Genomic DNA, 17539 nt, shown 5'->3' on the forward strand with positions numbered 1-17539 from the left:
CCCCATTTCAAATGTTTAAGAAGCTATGTTGGCAGCCATTGAGGGAACAGGATGATGAATTCCAGATGGATGGTGCCTCTCATCTGGGCTCTGATATCATACTTCAATCATTCCAGAACTGGCAGAGACACCTGCCTTTTTCATGCAATGTTAGCACTGTTCCCAGAACTGATCACACTCTCCTGGCTCTGAGTTGAGCAGAAGATTTGAATTACAGACTTCTAAGGGTCTGTAACAGGCTAGGCTGCCACTTCCAAGACTTGTGCCATTGGTTGGGAACTGTAGGGTCCCACAAAACAGCTCAGGCATACACAACACAGCAAAGACTATTGCCCAGGTACTGCACACGAGGTTTTTTTCTAGATTAGGCAACTCTCCATCCAGTCCAGTCCAGATACCTGTAGGAAACATGAAAATAGTAATGTAATATCCAAAGAAATGTCCCTCCACAGATGAGACCATTTAAATCCTAGTGTTTGACTGCCAAAACATTCTCAACAATGTAACAGCTTTAGAACTGCTCCTAAAAAGAAGCAGACTACACATATATGTTGGTTAAAGCCCTAAACTAACTCCAGTGCAATTCCTAGGCACATCTAAGTGTATATTGAAAATATAGGCTCATGGGAAACAGAAATTGTGTATTCATTACAGTAGACAAGGAACTCAAATCTACCAAGAGAGAAATTTAAGGTGTATGCGGAATTGCTTGGGCAACACTCAGTAGCAATGGTATCCCCCCACCAAACACCAGACCTTCCCTCCCTGCCTTCTCACATACACACTTATGCAACAGTAAACTGTAACCAAAAACTTCTGAGAAAACCTAACCTCACTAGTACATACAGGGGTTGGACAAAAAAATGGAAACACTGCAAGCAGTGCATGCTTGAACATAAATGCAAATGCTGGCCAGGCCTGCAAGTTGCACTGTTGAATTTGACTATAAATGTGCCTGTGCAATGTCCTCAATACTTTGCAAGTGTTAGTCATAGTCATAACAGTTTTCTCTGTAGTTGTGAATGCATTATGTTGGAGCTGCATGAATCTGAATATGGGAAAATTGTATGTGCTCGTATGGTGGGTGCTACCATGACCAAGGCAGCCAAAGTGTTTGGTGTTTCGAGAGGAACCATATGAAAGATTTATACCATATACAGTGAAAACAGAAAAACTTCATCCACACTATCACAATGTTAATGAAAGAGTGTGTTGAGTGACTGTGATATGTGGTCACTGAAGAGGTTTTTGGCAAATAATAAGAGGATGACAGCTGCAAAAGACACTGCAGTACTAAATATCACACTCATAAACCCTGTCAGCACCATAAAAACACAAAGGGAGCTCCAGAAGCAGGGAACTGCAGTGCAAGCTGGAATTCCAAAACAACTCAACAGTGATAAAAATGCCCATAACAGGAAAATGTGCTTCCAATGCCATAGAATCTGGACTATGGAGCAACAAAGAGTGTCATTTAATTGGATGATTCTTGTTTCAAACTGTTTCCAACTTCTGGTTGAGTTTAGGCTCCAAGAATGCATCATGGTGTGGATTCGGTGATGATTTGGGCAGCTATATCATGGTATTCCATGTCCCTCATGGTCACTCTGTGAGGTTGTATTACTGCCAAGGATTATGTAATCATTTTGGCTGATCAGGTACATCCCAAGATAGTACATTTTTCCCAAATGGTGATGCTTTGCTCCAATGTGACAGGATCCCTGCTCACACAACTCACATTGTCCAGAACGGGTTTTGTGAGCACACGGATGAATTGTCAAATCTGCCCTGGCCACACCAGTCACAAAATTTCAGTATTATTGAGCCTCTGTGGTCTAATTTGGACAGAAGGGTGCGTGATCACTATCCATCTCCATCTTCGTTACCTGAACATGCCACTATTTTGCAGGTAGAATGCATTTATCTATTCCAAGACAACTGGAAGCTGTTTTGAATGCCAGCAGCTTTCCTACATTATATTAGGCATGGAAACATGTTGAGTTTGTTGTTCATAATTGGAGGAGACTTTAATCATACAACAATCAATTGCAATAACCACAGATTTTTACATAATAGGTACAAAAAGATATCCTGTAAAACAATACAGAATGCTTTCTCTCAAAACTATTTAGAGCAGATACTTTAGAAGCCCAGCCAGGTTGTAAATAGATTAGATCCCACCACAAGAAACAGACCTTACCACTTTGAGGATATCCACATTGCAACTGGTATCAGTAACCATGAGACAGTTGTAGTAAAAATGACTGCTAATGTTCCAAGAACAACTAAAACAAGTAGAAAGATTTACATACTTAGTAAAATAGATAAAGGGCAGTATGCTCACATCTCTAGGAGGAACTCAAAATATTTGGCCTTGGGCAGGAACATCTATAGGAACTGTGGCTGAAGTTTGCAAGAATAGTTATCCATGCATCATATACATTTCTACATATATGCACATCTATATATCAAATTACTACCATACCAGTATCTAATTGTGAGACCTCTCAGAAAACCCATAGAAGTTCCAGTTATATGTAATCACTAAAATTGAACAATGCACCAGGATTCAATTAAATCTATTTCAGATTCTATACAGAATGTGTGGCTGAGTTGACCCCTCTCTTAGCCATAATATATAGTAGAGCCCTTCAGTAAGAATCTGTACACTGTAGTTGAAACAAAACACAGATCAAACCCATCTAAAACAAGTGTAACAGAAATGATTCACAAAACTACCATCCAATATCAATGACATTCATCTGTTAAAGAATCTTTGAACATTTTCTGGCCTCAAATATTTGTGAGGTATCTTGAATAGAATTATGTCCTTCATGCCAACCAGCATGGACTCCAAGAATATTAGCCATGTGAAACTCAACTGACATCCTGATAGCTATGGATCATGACAATCAGACAAGTGCAGTATTTCTTGATTACAAAAAAAGCATTTGACTCAGTATCACATCAACACTTGCTGACTAAGTAAGGTCATAGACAGAATCAAATGACTGGATTGAGGATTTATTGGTAGGGAAGACATAGCACATTATCTTGGCTGGTGAGTCATTGACAGATCTGAAAGCGACTTCAGACATGCCCCAGATAAGTGTGTTGCAATCCTTGCTGTCAATTTTTTATACTGATGACCTGGCAGACAATGTTAATAATAATCTAATACTTTTAGCAGATGATACAGTTATTTATAATGAAGTGATATCTGAAAAAAAGCTATTCAGATATCAAAGAGGTTTCAAATTGATGCAAAGTCTGGGAACTTGTTTTAAATGTTCACAAATGTAATATTGTGCACTTCACAAAATTCAGAAATGAAAAACCCTATGACAAGAAAATCAATGAGTCTCAATTGGAACCAATAAACTCAAACAATATGTTGGGATATTAAATTAAATGATCATGGGGGCTCAATTGTGGATAAAGCAGGTGGGAAACTTTGTTTTATTGGCAGGATACTAGGAAATTTGCTTTCCAAACACTCATGTGAGTCATCCTAGAATCCTCCTGCAGTGTATGAAACTGTTCCCTCCTGTCCTTTATAGGTACAGTGCAACCTTGAGAACATAGTAGTAGTAGTAGTAGTAGTAGTAGTGGTAGTATATTCACAAAAGCAAAGTAACAAGAGATTCACAAATAACACAACTTCCAAATATTTAATGCACTTGAAATAATTTCACAGGCTAAGAAGATGAATGTAGAATCTCTACGCAGCAACACAGCACAGAATCAGACATCTGCTGAAATTAGGATAGCCAAAGCTGCTATTGGAATATGCTTCCTCTTTGTTGCTTCGTGGACTCCATATGCTGTAATGGCCCTTATTGGTGCCTTTGGAAATAAGTAAGTACATTTAAATTACAAACAGTGATGATGCACACTACTATTGTGATTAAAAGCTTGATCTAAGGCCAACCTGAATTGCAGAAGGTAAACACATACTATCCATTTTTACAGAGCGCTGCTGACTCCAGGTGTTACAATGATTCCAGCTTGTACATGTAAAGCAGTAGCCTGTCTGGATCCTTACGTGTATGCCATCAGCCATCCACGATACAGGTAAATACAGTTTGAAACTGATCTCAATGTATTTTATTCATTATTCAGTGATCCTAAAAATCACACGGAGATATGAATCATAATTGTTGTTATGCCAATAGAGAGAGAAAAGCAATTTCTCTTTTGAGACAGCACATGTGTACAATTGTCTTTGTTTGGCAACAGAAGATAGTAGATGGGTAAATCCTTTGAGTTATGGAACCAACCAACTATTGATACATAATCAGCATGGTTTCAGAAAACATCGTTCTTGTGCAATGCAGCTAGCTCTTTATTCGCACGAAATAATGGCTGCTATCAACAGGGGATCTCAAGTTGATTCCGTATTTCTGGATTTCCGGAAAGCTTTTGACACCATTCCTCACAAGTGACTTCTAATCAAGCTGTGGGCCTATGGTGTATTGTCTCAGTTGTGCAGCTGGATTCGTGATTTCCTGTCAGGAAGGTCACAGTTCATAGTAATAGACGGCAAATCATCGAATAAAACTGAAGTGATATCAGGTGTTCCCCAGGGAAGCGTCCTGGGACCTCTGCTGTTCCTGATCTATATAAATGACCTGGGTGACAATCTGAGCAGTTCTCTTAGGTTGTTCGCAGATGATGCTGTAATTTACCATCTAGTAAGGTCATCCGAAGACCAGTATCAGTTGCAAAGCGATTTAGAAAAGATTGCTATATGGTGTGGCAGGTGGCAGTTGACGCTAAATAACAAAAAGTGTGAGGTGATCCACATGAGTTCCAAAAGAAATCCATTGGAATTCGATTACTCGATAAATAGTACAATTCTAAAGGCTGTCAATTCAACTAAGTACCTGGGTGTTAAAATTACGAACAACTTCAGTTGGAAAGACCACATAGATAATATTGTGGGGAAGGCGAGCCAAAGGTTGCGTTTCATTGGCAGGACACTTAGAAGATGCAACAAGTCCACTAAAGAGACAGCTTACACTACACTCGTACGTCCTCTGTTAGAATATTGCTGCGCAGTGTGGGATCCTTACCAGGTGGGATTGACGGAGGACATCGAAAGGGTGCAAGAAAGGGCAGCTCATTTTGTATTATCACATAGTAGGAGAGAGAGTGTGCCAGATATGATACGCGAGTTGGGATGGAAGTCATTAAAGCAAAGACGTTTTTCGTTGCGGCGAGATCTATTTACGAAATTTCAGTCACCAACTTTCTCTTCCGAATGCGAAAATATTTTGTTGAGCCCAACCTACATAGGTAGGAATGATCATCAAAATAAAATAAGAGAAATCAGAGCTCGAACAGAAAGGTTTAGGTGTTCATTTTTCTCCCGCGCTGTTTGGGAGTGAAATGGTAGGGAGATAGTATGATTGTAGTTCGATGAACCCTCTGCCAAGCACTTAAATGTGAATTGCAGAGTAATCATGTAGGTGTAGATGTAGATTTTATGTAAGTATTATTTACACTTCCAGTTTACTGGTGATGTATCAAAAATTCTTCTATCAAGCAGGAGTTCTGAAGCAGAAAGAGATTAGGTTCACTGGCAGTATCACTGTAGATAGTGTGGTCCCATTTCTGGAATTTCTCTGAGCTTATCCTCCTTGTTTGCGCTAGTCAAAGAATACCCGCAATTCATGTTGAAATGATTATGACAATGAAAATTTTGACAAATCATTTGACACTGGAATCCTAACTACCAAAAAATGTTTCAACACATTTGGCTTTCTTTAACTGGTTGCATCTTCTGTTGGTTAGACTGTTATCTGCAGTTGCATATTTTGAGAGTATTCAACATGTTGTTGTTGTTGTGGTCTTCAGTCCTGAGACTGGTTTGATGCAGCTCTCCATGCTACTCTATCCTGTGCAAGCTTTTTCATCTCCCAGTACCTACTGCAACCTACATCCTTCTGAATCTGCTTAGTGTATTCATCTCTTGGTCTCCCTCTACGATTTTTACCCTCCACGCTGCCCTCCAATACTAAATTGGTGATCCCTTGATGCCTCAGAACATGTCCCACCAACCGATCCCTTCTTCTGGTCAAGTTGTGCCACAAACTTCTCTTCTCCCCAATCCTATTCAATACTTCCTCATTAGTTATGTGATCTACCCATCTAATCTTCAGCATTCTTCTGTAGCACCACATTTCGAAAGCTTCTATTCTCTTCTTGTCCAAACTATTTATCGTCCATGTTTCACTTCCATACATGGCTACACTCCATACGAATACTTTCAGAAATGACTTCCTGACAGTTAAATCAATACTGGATGTTAACAAATTTCTCTTCTTCAGAAAGACTCAGTGTATCAACTATTTGGCGAACTGTCTCCTTTACTCCTAAATTATTTACAGTCTGCCAGAACTTTCCTTACCACTTTAATTTTCATATATAAATATAAAATATATGAGAAGTATTCAACATAGCAGCTCATAAACATGTGACCTGTCTGGTCCACAATTGTTGGTCTGGGTTCTCAAGGCATACTGCAAACATCTAGTGTACAGAGGTGTCAACAATCTTTTACAGGGTATAGCACATCCCTAAAAAGAAATACAGGCTGAAACATTGGCATTTTTTTGAGTATGAGTTCAATCTTGTTAGATATTTCTCTTCAAGAAAATCACTATTTCCTACAAATGCCATATGTCTGCAACATGTTTGCCAGCCACATCAGTGCAAAGCTACTTAAACTGTATTGTTAATCCTTAATGCAGTTTACAGGCACATCAGGCCTTTCCAAGGATGTTCTTTGCTGAAGCAACCTCAGCCTTGGTCTTATGTACAATTGTGTTCAGTGCATTTAACTTGTGAACTATAAGATGCAGTTACAACACTTTAGATAATCATTGTATGTGACAGTTTTTGGTAAATTGAGTGATTTTTTTGAATCATGCCAACAGAGTCTGTTTATGCACTCCGCAGTTATACTCCTGGACAGAACAGTGAAATTTTGACTCTTGACTGCAGAATTGACTAATCTGAACAGATTCAACTTGGGCAATGCGGCTGCACAGGTGTCTGTGTGTAGGAGTGGGGGGGGGGGGGGGGGTTAGGTGGAGGGGGCGAGGCGGGGGGAAGAGTGTGCGGCATGCACAGAGGCACATATGTTTCACACTCTAGTTTGTTATTCATCCAAATGCTAACAAAGTTTTTATTCCTTTTGGTGTGCCTATTGATGACTCAGTGTATCAACTATTTGGCGAACTGTCTCCTTTACTCCTAAATTATTTACAGTCTGCCAGAACTTTCCTTACCACTTTAATTTTCATATATAAATATAAAATATATGAGAAGTCTTTGGGAAACTTGCACATTTTTAATAACAATGAAGCATATTATCATGTCTATGTATAGTCAAGTCAATAAAAAAAGTAGCCACAAAGTGGCAAGAAATATCAGATTATGTGCAAGTCTCAAATAATCAAATTTTTTTGCATGCAGAGTCAAGAGAAGTCTATGTACATGTGCAGTTTCAAGAGAAGTCTATGAACCACTTGAAAGTTTAAGAAAAATTTCTAACTCCAATGGATATGAATGTGTAAAAAAATTTGTAACTCCATAATTCAAGAAAGACAACTGTAATTATTCTTTCTAAACAAGATAGTCGTCCAGCTTCATGCCGACAAGGCACATTATGGTATCTTAACTTAAAATTGCTACAAAGGCATTTAGGATGCATAAAGCAAGAAGACAGCTCATTAACCCTTTCAGACCCACATTAAATTTTACTTTCTCTTAGTTGCAGCAAAAGCATTTTTCACAGTGGAAACCTCATGTACACATATGAGAATGTTCAATCTTTTTATCATGTACAAGTGTTGCCAGCTGTTGGGTTTCACCATAAAAATATTAACAAATGAATGTAGCAGTGCACAGCAGCTTTTAACTGCCAGAATACACATAAGTGGTTGGTGAGATGCATTCCACTGTATAAATAAACATTATTATTGTTATTCTGGATGGTAATTATTGAATGATCAGTTAATTTTTTTTATTTTTTTTTTATTTTTTTATTTTTTTTATTTTTTATTTTTTTTATTTTACAAAAACTAATATTTCAACATTAGCAATTTTAGTCAATAAAAAGAAAACATAGTACATTTTGAAAATGGGTACATATTTTTGTATAAATCTTATATCTAAAATCATTATAAAATCATCAAAGAGCATTATGGTATAAAGAAAAATTTTCCTTCCTCCAGCAAAAAATTAAGGACTGAAAGGGTTTACATATTGTTCATCAAAATTTATAAATTGAAACCTGTTGTTTTAATGTAGTTTCAAACAAAGTGATTATGATTTGAAGCAATTCATATAACAATCATTAAAAAAAGAGCATGCATAACAAGCTTGCATAGATATGTTGGCAAATACACATAAAAAACAGTGGAGGCATAGTTTCTCATTTACAACTCCTCCACTAAAATAAATGTCTGTATAATCCTCATACTTTGAGTCAAACATCCTAAATCATTCTATGATGTTGTATACTTAATAGCTACATATGCCACTTGATACATTCTTCATAACAGTTCTAATAACAGAATCATTTTCTGGGTTTCTAATCAAAATTTCCTTTTTTTAAAATTGCCTTGTAGGAATGCAATAACAACATGAAAGTGATCTGTGTCTAAATCATATTATTTAACAGTTAAACTAAATAGATATCAGTATAAATAGTTGTGGATTACTAAGGAATGTCTCTCCATTTCGAAACCTTTGTGAGCAACCTGAAAGTAATATATGTGCTTTGTATCTAGTAATGTGTACTTGTATGTTCTTTTTAATTTTGAAAATCCTCTTCATGCCAATTCACTTTTTATCTGAGAGCAAAACTGCTGTTTCTATTGTGTAACTATAGTTCTTTTTGAATTATGTGAAAGCATTCATGTGAATCTTTGCCTTCTAAGGCTTTTTCTGATGATTATGGATGTCTGCCCTATGCATTTGTAGAGTAATAGGAGGCACAATCATCCATCCTTATTGGGTTTGGAAATCTTTATGATCTAAGGGTTTGAATTCTCAGTGAAGATACAGTATTTTAGTCTTGGATGAATTTTATTCTTCTGAGTTGTTTTGATCAAATTACATATCTCTTGAGTCAGCTCTAGTCTCAGAATTTATAGGTTCAGATTCAACTGTTTCTGAGCTATCTTCCTTAATTTCACAATTTTCTCTGCCTGTCTCTCTTAACAAGATGCAATGTCATAGAGACTGCTTCACCCTAATATTTGTTAGGTAATCCTGTATCAAGTAACAAGAGTCTGGATTTTCTACTGTAATTCTGTTGAGCCTTACTGCCACTCCATTTTGTTCTAATGTGTAAGTTAACATCATTTGATTTTTTATGCCTTCATTGTTTAAGAAGTGTACTAGATTCCAGTTCATATATTTTTTTTCATTATCAGGGTGCAAAATGCAAACTTTTCTACTAGTTTGTTTTCCATGTATCTCCTTAACCCTCTGATCATTTCCGGTACTTTGTTTTTAACATTGAGTGTGAACAGAGTCACTTTATTCAAACAGACATCTGCTAACATCAGACAATATTTAGCATGTTCATTTCAGAATGTATTAATTCAAGTATACCTTTCATTCTCAACCTGGCATGTTGGTAAGGTAATCTTGTCTGTTTATCTTGCAATCATGTAACACATGGAGAATCAACAGTTCTCATATATTCAATGTCACTGGCCATATTTTTCTGTAAAGCTACTACTTTGTCATGGTTTAAGCTCTGCAATTTTCTAAACTACCAGTTAGCATCATTTGAAACTGACACCAGTTTGTCCTCACAACAGGTGGGTCACTCTTAACCTGGAGTGACCCGCTGCTCCTACCTAGCCTTCATTAACCAGTCCCTCTTTCCTCCCTATTAAAGAAACACTAAAGTTACAGAGGTTTGAAATAATTTTTCTACTTTTAACAAAATGAATTAGGATAGATTACTATTCACCACATAGAAGGGGAGCTGAACAGTGGATAGGCACATTTAAAAGTAATCTGTTAGATTTTCTTTAGATTCACGGCCAATGTCATCTCTAGGTGCATTTCCCTCTGCAAAACTTGAAATTTTGTCCCCAGAAGGTAAGTATTGGCCAGCCATTCTGTCTCCTGGTAATTTAACTTTTAACTGATTATCTAGTTTGCCTGACTTGGAAGCAGTGACGAACATCTCATACAAGCATCCCTTGCTGGTGACTTGCCACTTACCTTGCTTTTGCTAAGGTTTTTTTCCCCCGCTGTGATTATAATTATAGCAAGACCTCAGTGCCTTGGGTATATCACATGTGTTATTTCTATTATCTTTCCTGTGAAATTCAAGAGCTGACTGTTATTCAATATCTGATAAGCACATTTCATTCATCATTTTCCGTAATAACTTAACATTCATAGAGTCTCTGGTTGTTGGTATAATGGAGTCCGCTAGGCTCACTATCATTGATTTGTATCCATCAGATACATCAAAATAAATTCTACCTATTAACTTTTCACTTTAAAATTCAGTGTTTAACTAAATATTGTATTTGCTTCAGGACTACGTACTTTCGACTGATCCATTATTTTGCCTGATATGTATTTCCATTACTTTTTGTGTTGATGATATGTTTTCAAGGCAAACTTCCATATATTTCAGTTCTCTGTCTCTTTTAATTTTTCTGCCATGTGTTTTTAGTTTGTGCTAAAAGATGTTCTGATATGTTGTATCTTGCAATACAGATGGACGATAAATAGTTTGGACAAGAAGAGAATAGAAGCTTTCGAAATGTGGTGCTACAGAAGAATGCTGAAGATTAGATGGGTAGATCACATAACTAATGAGGAGGTATTGAATAGAATTGGGGAGAAGAGGAGTTTATGGCACAACTTGACAAGAAGAAGGGACTGGTTGGTAGGACATGTTCTGAGGCATCAAGGGATCACAAATTTAGCATTGGAGGGCAGCGTGGAGGGTAAAAATCGTAGAGGGAGACCAAGAGATGAATACACTAAGCAGATTTAGAAGGATGTAGGTTGCAGTAAGTACTGGGAGATGAAGAAGCTTGCATAGGACAGAGTAGCATGGAGAGCTGCATCAAACCAGTCTCAGGACTGAAGACCACAACAACAACAATACAGATACAAATATTTTTATTGCTCCAAAATGGAATATTTATAGTTTTTTCATGAGTTTTTTACTAACTGCATCTTCTGGGCCCATAGCCTTTTGATTTAATAGTGGTTTCACCTTAAGTGTTCAATGTTTGAAGTAACTACGCAACATCTATTAAACACTGAATATATATAACAAGCCACAAAGGATGCATTTACAGAGATTCATACAAATTAGTGGAAGCATAAATTCTCATTCACAAGATCTTTTCTTCCTGCTGATTTGCAAAGGAAACTATGTTCCTCCACTTTTAACTAATTTTCCAGATTTTTGTTACTTGATCATCAGTGTTCTTATCCTAATATACATTCGTCATGTATCTATGCAACAGTTTGGCAGAATTTTTTATCTGTTCCATATTTAATTTGTTATGCTTTTGAAACTGTTCATGGATTTCCTTTTTACTTCTTTCATAAACAAAACCATAAACAACTGTCAACTATAGCTGTATTTTTCCATCATTCCAGGGTTGAATTGCAAAAGCGATTACCTTGGCTCTGTATTAAAGAAAATCAACAATCCAGTGACACAACTTCAACTGTCACAGCAACATCAACTGGTGCAACTACCACACCAAGTTAAGAATATTCTGATATGTTACCTCGGACGACGACTTCTGCAATGTCTACGGTACTGGCAGTTCTTGAATGGAATGTGAGAGACCTGTAGATATACCCATTTTTGTTCTTGGATGTTGTGAGATATTGCAATTTTTGGTACACTATAGTGTCATGTGATCAATAAAAACTGTGTGAGAGAAATGCACTTAATTTTGAGTTCTACAAAACTGAAAATCACCATTCGTCTGTGCATGCTTTTCATTTATAAATGGTTAATTTTAAGAATTGTCTCTCTGTTAATATCTCTCAACGTGCTCTGAATAATGTTTTTTATGTGTGTCAGACAGTTTCTCAGTCTTTAATTCTGTGAAGTTAAAGAGAATCAGAGAAGCGCTGTTAAAATTTATCTAATAAAGGTTCTGAGTTGTATAGAAAATTTTTGTGAAATAGTGTGTGAAATGCTCAGTGGTCTATTTTTTTCAATCAGTTTGTGATTCCGTTTTCTTTTATTTGCAGCAGCAATAAACCACAATTACTGTATGTTTTTGTTTTTATTGATTTCAATCCTTTCATAAACATTTGGCCAAATTGTGTACCTTTGGCCCTTCTTGAGAAAGTGAAAAAACATCCACTTTCATTGATTGTATTCAAAGATACTATTTAACAGAAAAATTAATGCTACACATCAGTTTTAAGGGCTGTAGACACTGTACAAAACAGAAATTTAATTTTCGGCTGAAATTAACCAGGATAAAAAATAAAATGACTGTTATTCACTTTCCACATCATTTCCAAGAATTTTGAAGGCCATCAAAAGCCAACATTGGTCTGAATTTTTCTGTGTATCAGAGACAGAATAAACTCAAGTGACATTTTGGGTTCTTCAATAAAGGACACCACTCACACAAAATGTTTTCTTGTGTCTCACAGTTTCACAATGTGATCTATATGCTAATAGCTTGGTAGTTCATGGATGTTGTTTCACATGACAATTTAAAGACAAGACTGTAACACTCTCAACAGTGGCCTATTTGAAGCATTCATGGAAAGAAGTAGTAAATGAAAACCACAAGAATAATTTGATAAGAAATATTACTAACAGAACTCTCCAGAATATATAACAATGCTACATGATTATATTACCCATTCTGTAAGTGCAAACTGCCACAGAGATTTTCTAATGATTCCAGCACTGCGGTCTGGTGTAAATGAAACAATCATTATGCCATAATGGGAAAGACAAACAATAATCATTAATCTACTTTCTCAAGGCAATATATCTGTACTTGAACACTGGCTATTCAGAAGTCTTTGGAGAAAAGTCACTGAAAATGTCATTTGTGAAGTCAAGAAGATATGCTCCAGTAGTAAAAACTGATCAATATGGCAATGTTACCAGATCACAATAATCAAATTTATTAAATAGAAATACCTCTAGATTAGGAGACAAAAATACTCTCTCTCTCTCTCTCTCTCTCTCTCTCTCTCTCTCTCTCTCTCCCCTCCCCTCCCCCCCCCCACCCCTCTCTCTCTGTCTTTCACACACACACACACACACACACACACACACACACACACACACACACACACACACACACACACACAATTTTTGCTAAAGTAATTTGTCTACATTGAGTTGCATATACTTTCAGGTGAAAAAAAAAAGACATACGGTAATACCTCAAGAAAACCACATCGTGTGGTAAATACATAACTTTGTATGTTCTTCAAAAAATTTGTAATTAATGGCAAGGTAAGCATTTCTAAAGAAGAGAAATTTGTTTACATCGAGTATAGACTTAAATACAAAAACTAATATTTACATGTGTACAAACAGTAAAAAACATTCTTTATGTTTAACAGCCATAAAATAAAAGCCCACTGATGATGCTGCAAGTGCAGTGAAACATGTTTGGGATGTTGTTGTTGTGGTCTTCAGTCCAGAGACTGGTTTGATGCAGCTCTCCAAGCTACTCTATCCTGTGCAAGCTTCTTCATCTCCCTGTACCTACTGCAACCTACATCCTTCTGAATCTGCTTAGTGTATACATCTCTTGGTCTCCCTCTACGATTTTTACCCTGTGCGCTGCCCTCCAATATTAAATTGGTGATCCCTTGATGCCTCAGAACATGTCCTACCAACTGATCCCTTCTTCTAGTCAAGTTGTGCCACAAATTTCTCTTCTCTCCAGTTCTAGTCAATACCTCCTCATTAGTTATGTAATCTACCCATCTAATCTTCAGCATTCTTCTCTAGCACCACATTTCGAAAGCTTCTGTTCTCCTCTTGTCCAAACTATTTATCGTCCATGTTTCACTTCCATACATGGCTACACTCCATACAAATACTTTCAGAAATGACTTCCTGTCATTTAAATCTATACTCGATGTTACCAAATGTTTCTTCTTCAGAAACACTTACCTTGCCATTGCCAGTCTACATTTTATATCCTCTCTGCTTCGACTGTCATCAGTTATTTTGCTCCCCAAACAGCAAAATTCCTTTACTACTTTAAGTGTCTCATTTCCTAATCTAATTCCCTCAGCATCACCCAACTTAATTCGGCTACATCCCATTATCCTCGTTTTGCTTTTGTTGATGCTCATTTTATATCCTCTTTTCAAGACGCTGTCCATTCCATTCAAATGCTCTTCCAAGTCCTTTGTTGTGTTTGACAGAATTACAATGTCATTGGCGAACCTCAAAGTTTTTGTTTCTTCTCCATGGATTTTAATACCTACTCTGAATTTTTCTTTTGTTTCCTTTACTGCTTGCTCAATATACAGATTGAATAACATCGGGGATAGGCTACAACCCTGTCTCAGTCCCTTCCCAACCACTGCTTCCCTTTCATGTCCCTCAACTCTTATAACTGGCTTCTGGTTTCTGTACAAATTGTAAATAGCCTTTCGCTCCCTGTATTTTACCCCTTCCACCTTCAGTATTCGAAAGAGAGTATTCCAGTCAACATTGTCGAAAGATTTCTCTAAGTCTACAAATGCTAGAAACGTAGGTTTGCCTGTTCTTAATCTATCTTCTAAGATAAGTCATAGGGTCAGTATTGCCTCACGTGTTCCAATATTTTTACGAAATCCAAATTGATCTTCCCTGAGGTTGGCTTCTACCAGTTTTTCCATTCGTCTGTAAAGAATTCGCGTTAGTATTTTGCAGCTGTGACTTATTAAACTGATAGTTTGGTAATTTTCACATCTGTCAACACCTGCTTTCTTTGGAATTGGAATTATTATATTCTTCTTGAAGTCTGAGGGTATTTCGCCTGTCTCATACATCTTGCTCACCAGATGGTAGAGATTTGTCAGGACTGGCTCTCCCAAGGCTGTCAGTAGTTCTTATTGAATGTTGTATACTTCCGGGGCCTTGTTTCGACTTAACATCTTTCAGTGCTCTGTCAAACTCTTCATGCAGTATCATATCTCCCATTTCATCTTCATCTAAATCCTCTTCCATTTCCATAATATTGTCCTCAAATATGTTTGGGATAAAAAACAAAATTGTGTTTTGCTGAAGGCGGACCCCATCCAAAGACACGTGCATTGAAGAGAATCAAAATGTTTACCACATGTAGGTTTCCAGGATTGTCTCATTTTCTGGATGCAAAAAACTTGACCACAACTGATTGTGGGAACGTGGGACTAACCAGTGATGTGTGCTTCGTTTACTGCATGCAAGTGCAGTGAACTTAAGATCTAAGTCTTTACTCTTCAACTGTTAGTTCAGTGAGTTACCTTTTCTGAGTTGGTAAAATAAAGTACTTTTGTGCAAAACTGTATGTGGGTCACAGAAATTAGTGAGCGACCTGATCGTCCATATCATAAGGCATTGCTTATATTATGAATGAATATCAGTAAGGAAGAGTAATCCTACAAAAAATATATATAACCCAGATACATGACTCATCAAGTGTTATATAAAGTAGAAGTTTCTTTAAATCATTTTCATACTGTTTCTCACATGTATGATCTTTGTAAAATCCATATGCAGAATCTGCACCCAACATTGTTCAGTTCAGGCACGGGAATGTTCATGATGGAGACTCCCTGTTGGTGAGCATCTACAGTTAATAAAGAAATTTTGGCATAGGTTAATGCAGTGGAAAGAGAGAACAGGTATTTCACAACTTCATTTTCGAAGCTGTTACACTGAATTATCAGAAAAAATATCAGAGCTGCTGAAACTGACTTTGCTAAAGGCTACAGTCAGCCACATTATCACTGAGGAGACATCAATAATATGGAATTCAATCCATGTTAGCACCAACAGTCATTTGTATAAAGCATGTGCCGCATACATATAAAGCTAAGACACTACTTTGGAAAAATCAGGATGGGATAATCACAATATTATGAAAAGGTCAAGCAACCAGTGACAGTGACTCTGTGTGTGTGTGTGTGTGTGTGTGTGTGTGGGTGGGTGTGTGTAGGCCTTTTGGCCAAAAGTTTACTTGTTTTACAGTCACTTTGTTGTGTTTATCTGTGACTAAACATCTCCGTTATATGCCGAGTATCATCCAATTTTCCATAATATTGTTAAGACACGACATGACATAGAAGATGATGTTTCACTTTTTTAACCCTCGAGTGGGTGCACCAATGTATAAAGTACATGGATTGCAAATAACATTGTCTTGTACCATTCCATTGTTGTTTTGCAATTGTGAGCCCATATCTATTCCTTCATTATTGCTTCAGCTAACACAGTTACAAGTTGTGTTACAATACATCCAAGTAAGCAGCAGGAATATAAAATAAACAGGAAGCAGGCGAGAAAAAATTTACGATCAGGGCAAGAAAATGCCCCAGGTTATGAGCTAGATGCACAATACCATAATGAGGCAGTTGTCTACAAGATAATTAGCGATTGAATAAGCATCTGGCTGGGACCTGATGAAACTGCTCCACTGGGTCATTAGTGTGAGGTAAAACTTGTACATGGCAACAGAGTGAGACAATAAAATTAAACAGTGATTTAGCTCACATAATACTAGTTTCTTTAATTGGTGTTTAATTAAATTGAGATTAAACTATGATTTTATTCTTACACATTTACCTTCATAACATAAAGACAGCTAGTTTTTACATGTGCGCAAAGTATGCCATGTGCCCGCAAGTGTTATGGAAACTGGTATACCCACTCGAGTGTTGAGGGACAAGGATTTTGTTAACTAGAACATAGGAGTTAATCATTAACTGTTATCTGGGAGAAATTTTCTCATTGTCCCTATAGCTCAGATCTGCTGCCAATTATTTTAACATATTTTTTTCATCTCAAAATATTTCTTTTTAACTAATCTTCCATGGCAATGACAAGATGAAAAATCTGTCAACAGCTGGTTGTTCTCAGAGGTGGGATATTTCTAAGAACAAGGTGTGCATATTTGTGTCCCAAGCCAATTATAAGTCTCAACACAGGAGGTAATGACGTAGAAAAGTGATGAAAGGTGTATGCTTACACGTTTACTAAACATTCTCGTTAGTGTTATTTTGTATGTGTGTGTTTACATCACAAATTAATTTCATTTATGGATGACTATCAGTCAACACATAGTCAGATAGGTCAATTGAAGGTATTTGCAAAACCAATAAATGTATGCAGTAGATTTAATTTACCATTTTATTGATAATGGTATGATTCACTGCATGCAAGACCAGACAAATCACTAAACTAGGCAGAAAATACAAAGAAAGCAATGAAGTTATTTTCTGCCATAAAGGTAACATTTTGGCATTACAATGGAAAGACAAGAGAGGAGTTTATATGGTAACT

General features: G+C 36.8%; 1 protein-coding gene across 1 annotated transcript in view; it reads left to right on the forward strand.

Annotated features, from left to right (window-relative positions):
- The window catches only part of LOC126473293 (opsin, ultraviolet-sensitive), a 77468-nt gene extending 65174 nt beyond the window's left edge, over window positions 1–12294 (forward strand). The window contains exons 6-8 of the mRNA XM_050100258.1: window positions 3698–3858; window positions 3973–4074; window positions 11662–12294. Coding sequence (XP_049956215.1) covers window positions 3698–3858; window positions 3973–4074; window positions 11662–11776 — 378 coding nt within the window. The 3' untranslated portion in view covers window positions 11777–12294. The remainder of the gene's footprint in view (window positions 1–3697; window positions 3859–3972; window positions 4075–11661) is intronic.
- Window positions 12295–17539: the final 5245 nt, after the last annotated feature.

Source organism: Schistocerca serialis, chromosome 4 (assembly GCF_023864345.2).
Source record: "Schistocerca serialis cubense isolate TAMUIC-IGC-003099 chromosome 4, iqSchSeri2.2, whole genome shotgun sequence".
In the NCBI taxonomy this organism is placed as follows: Eukaryota; Metazoa; Arthropoda; class Insecta; order Orthoptera; family Acrididae; genus Schistocerca; species Schistocerca serialis.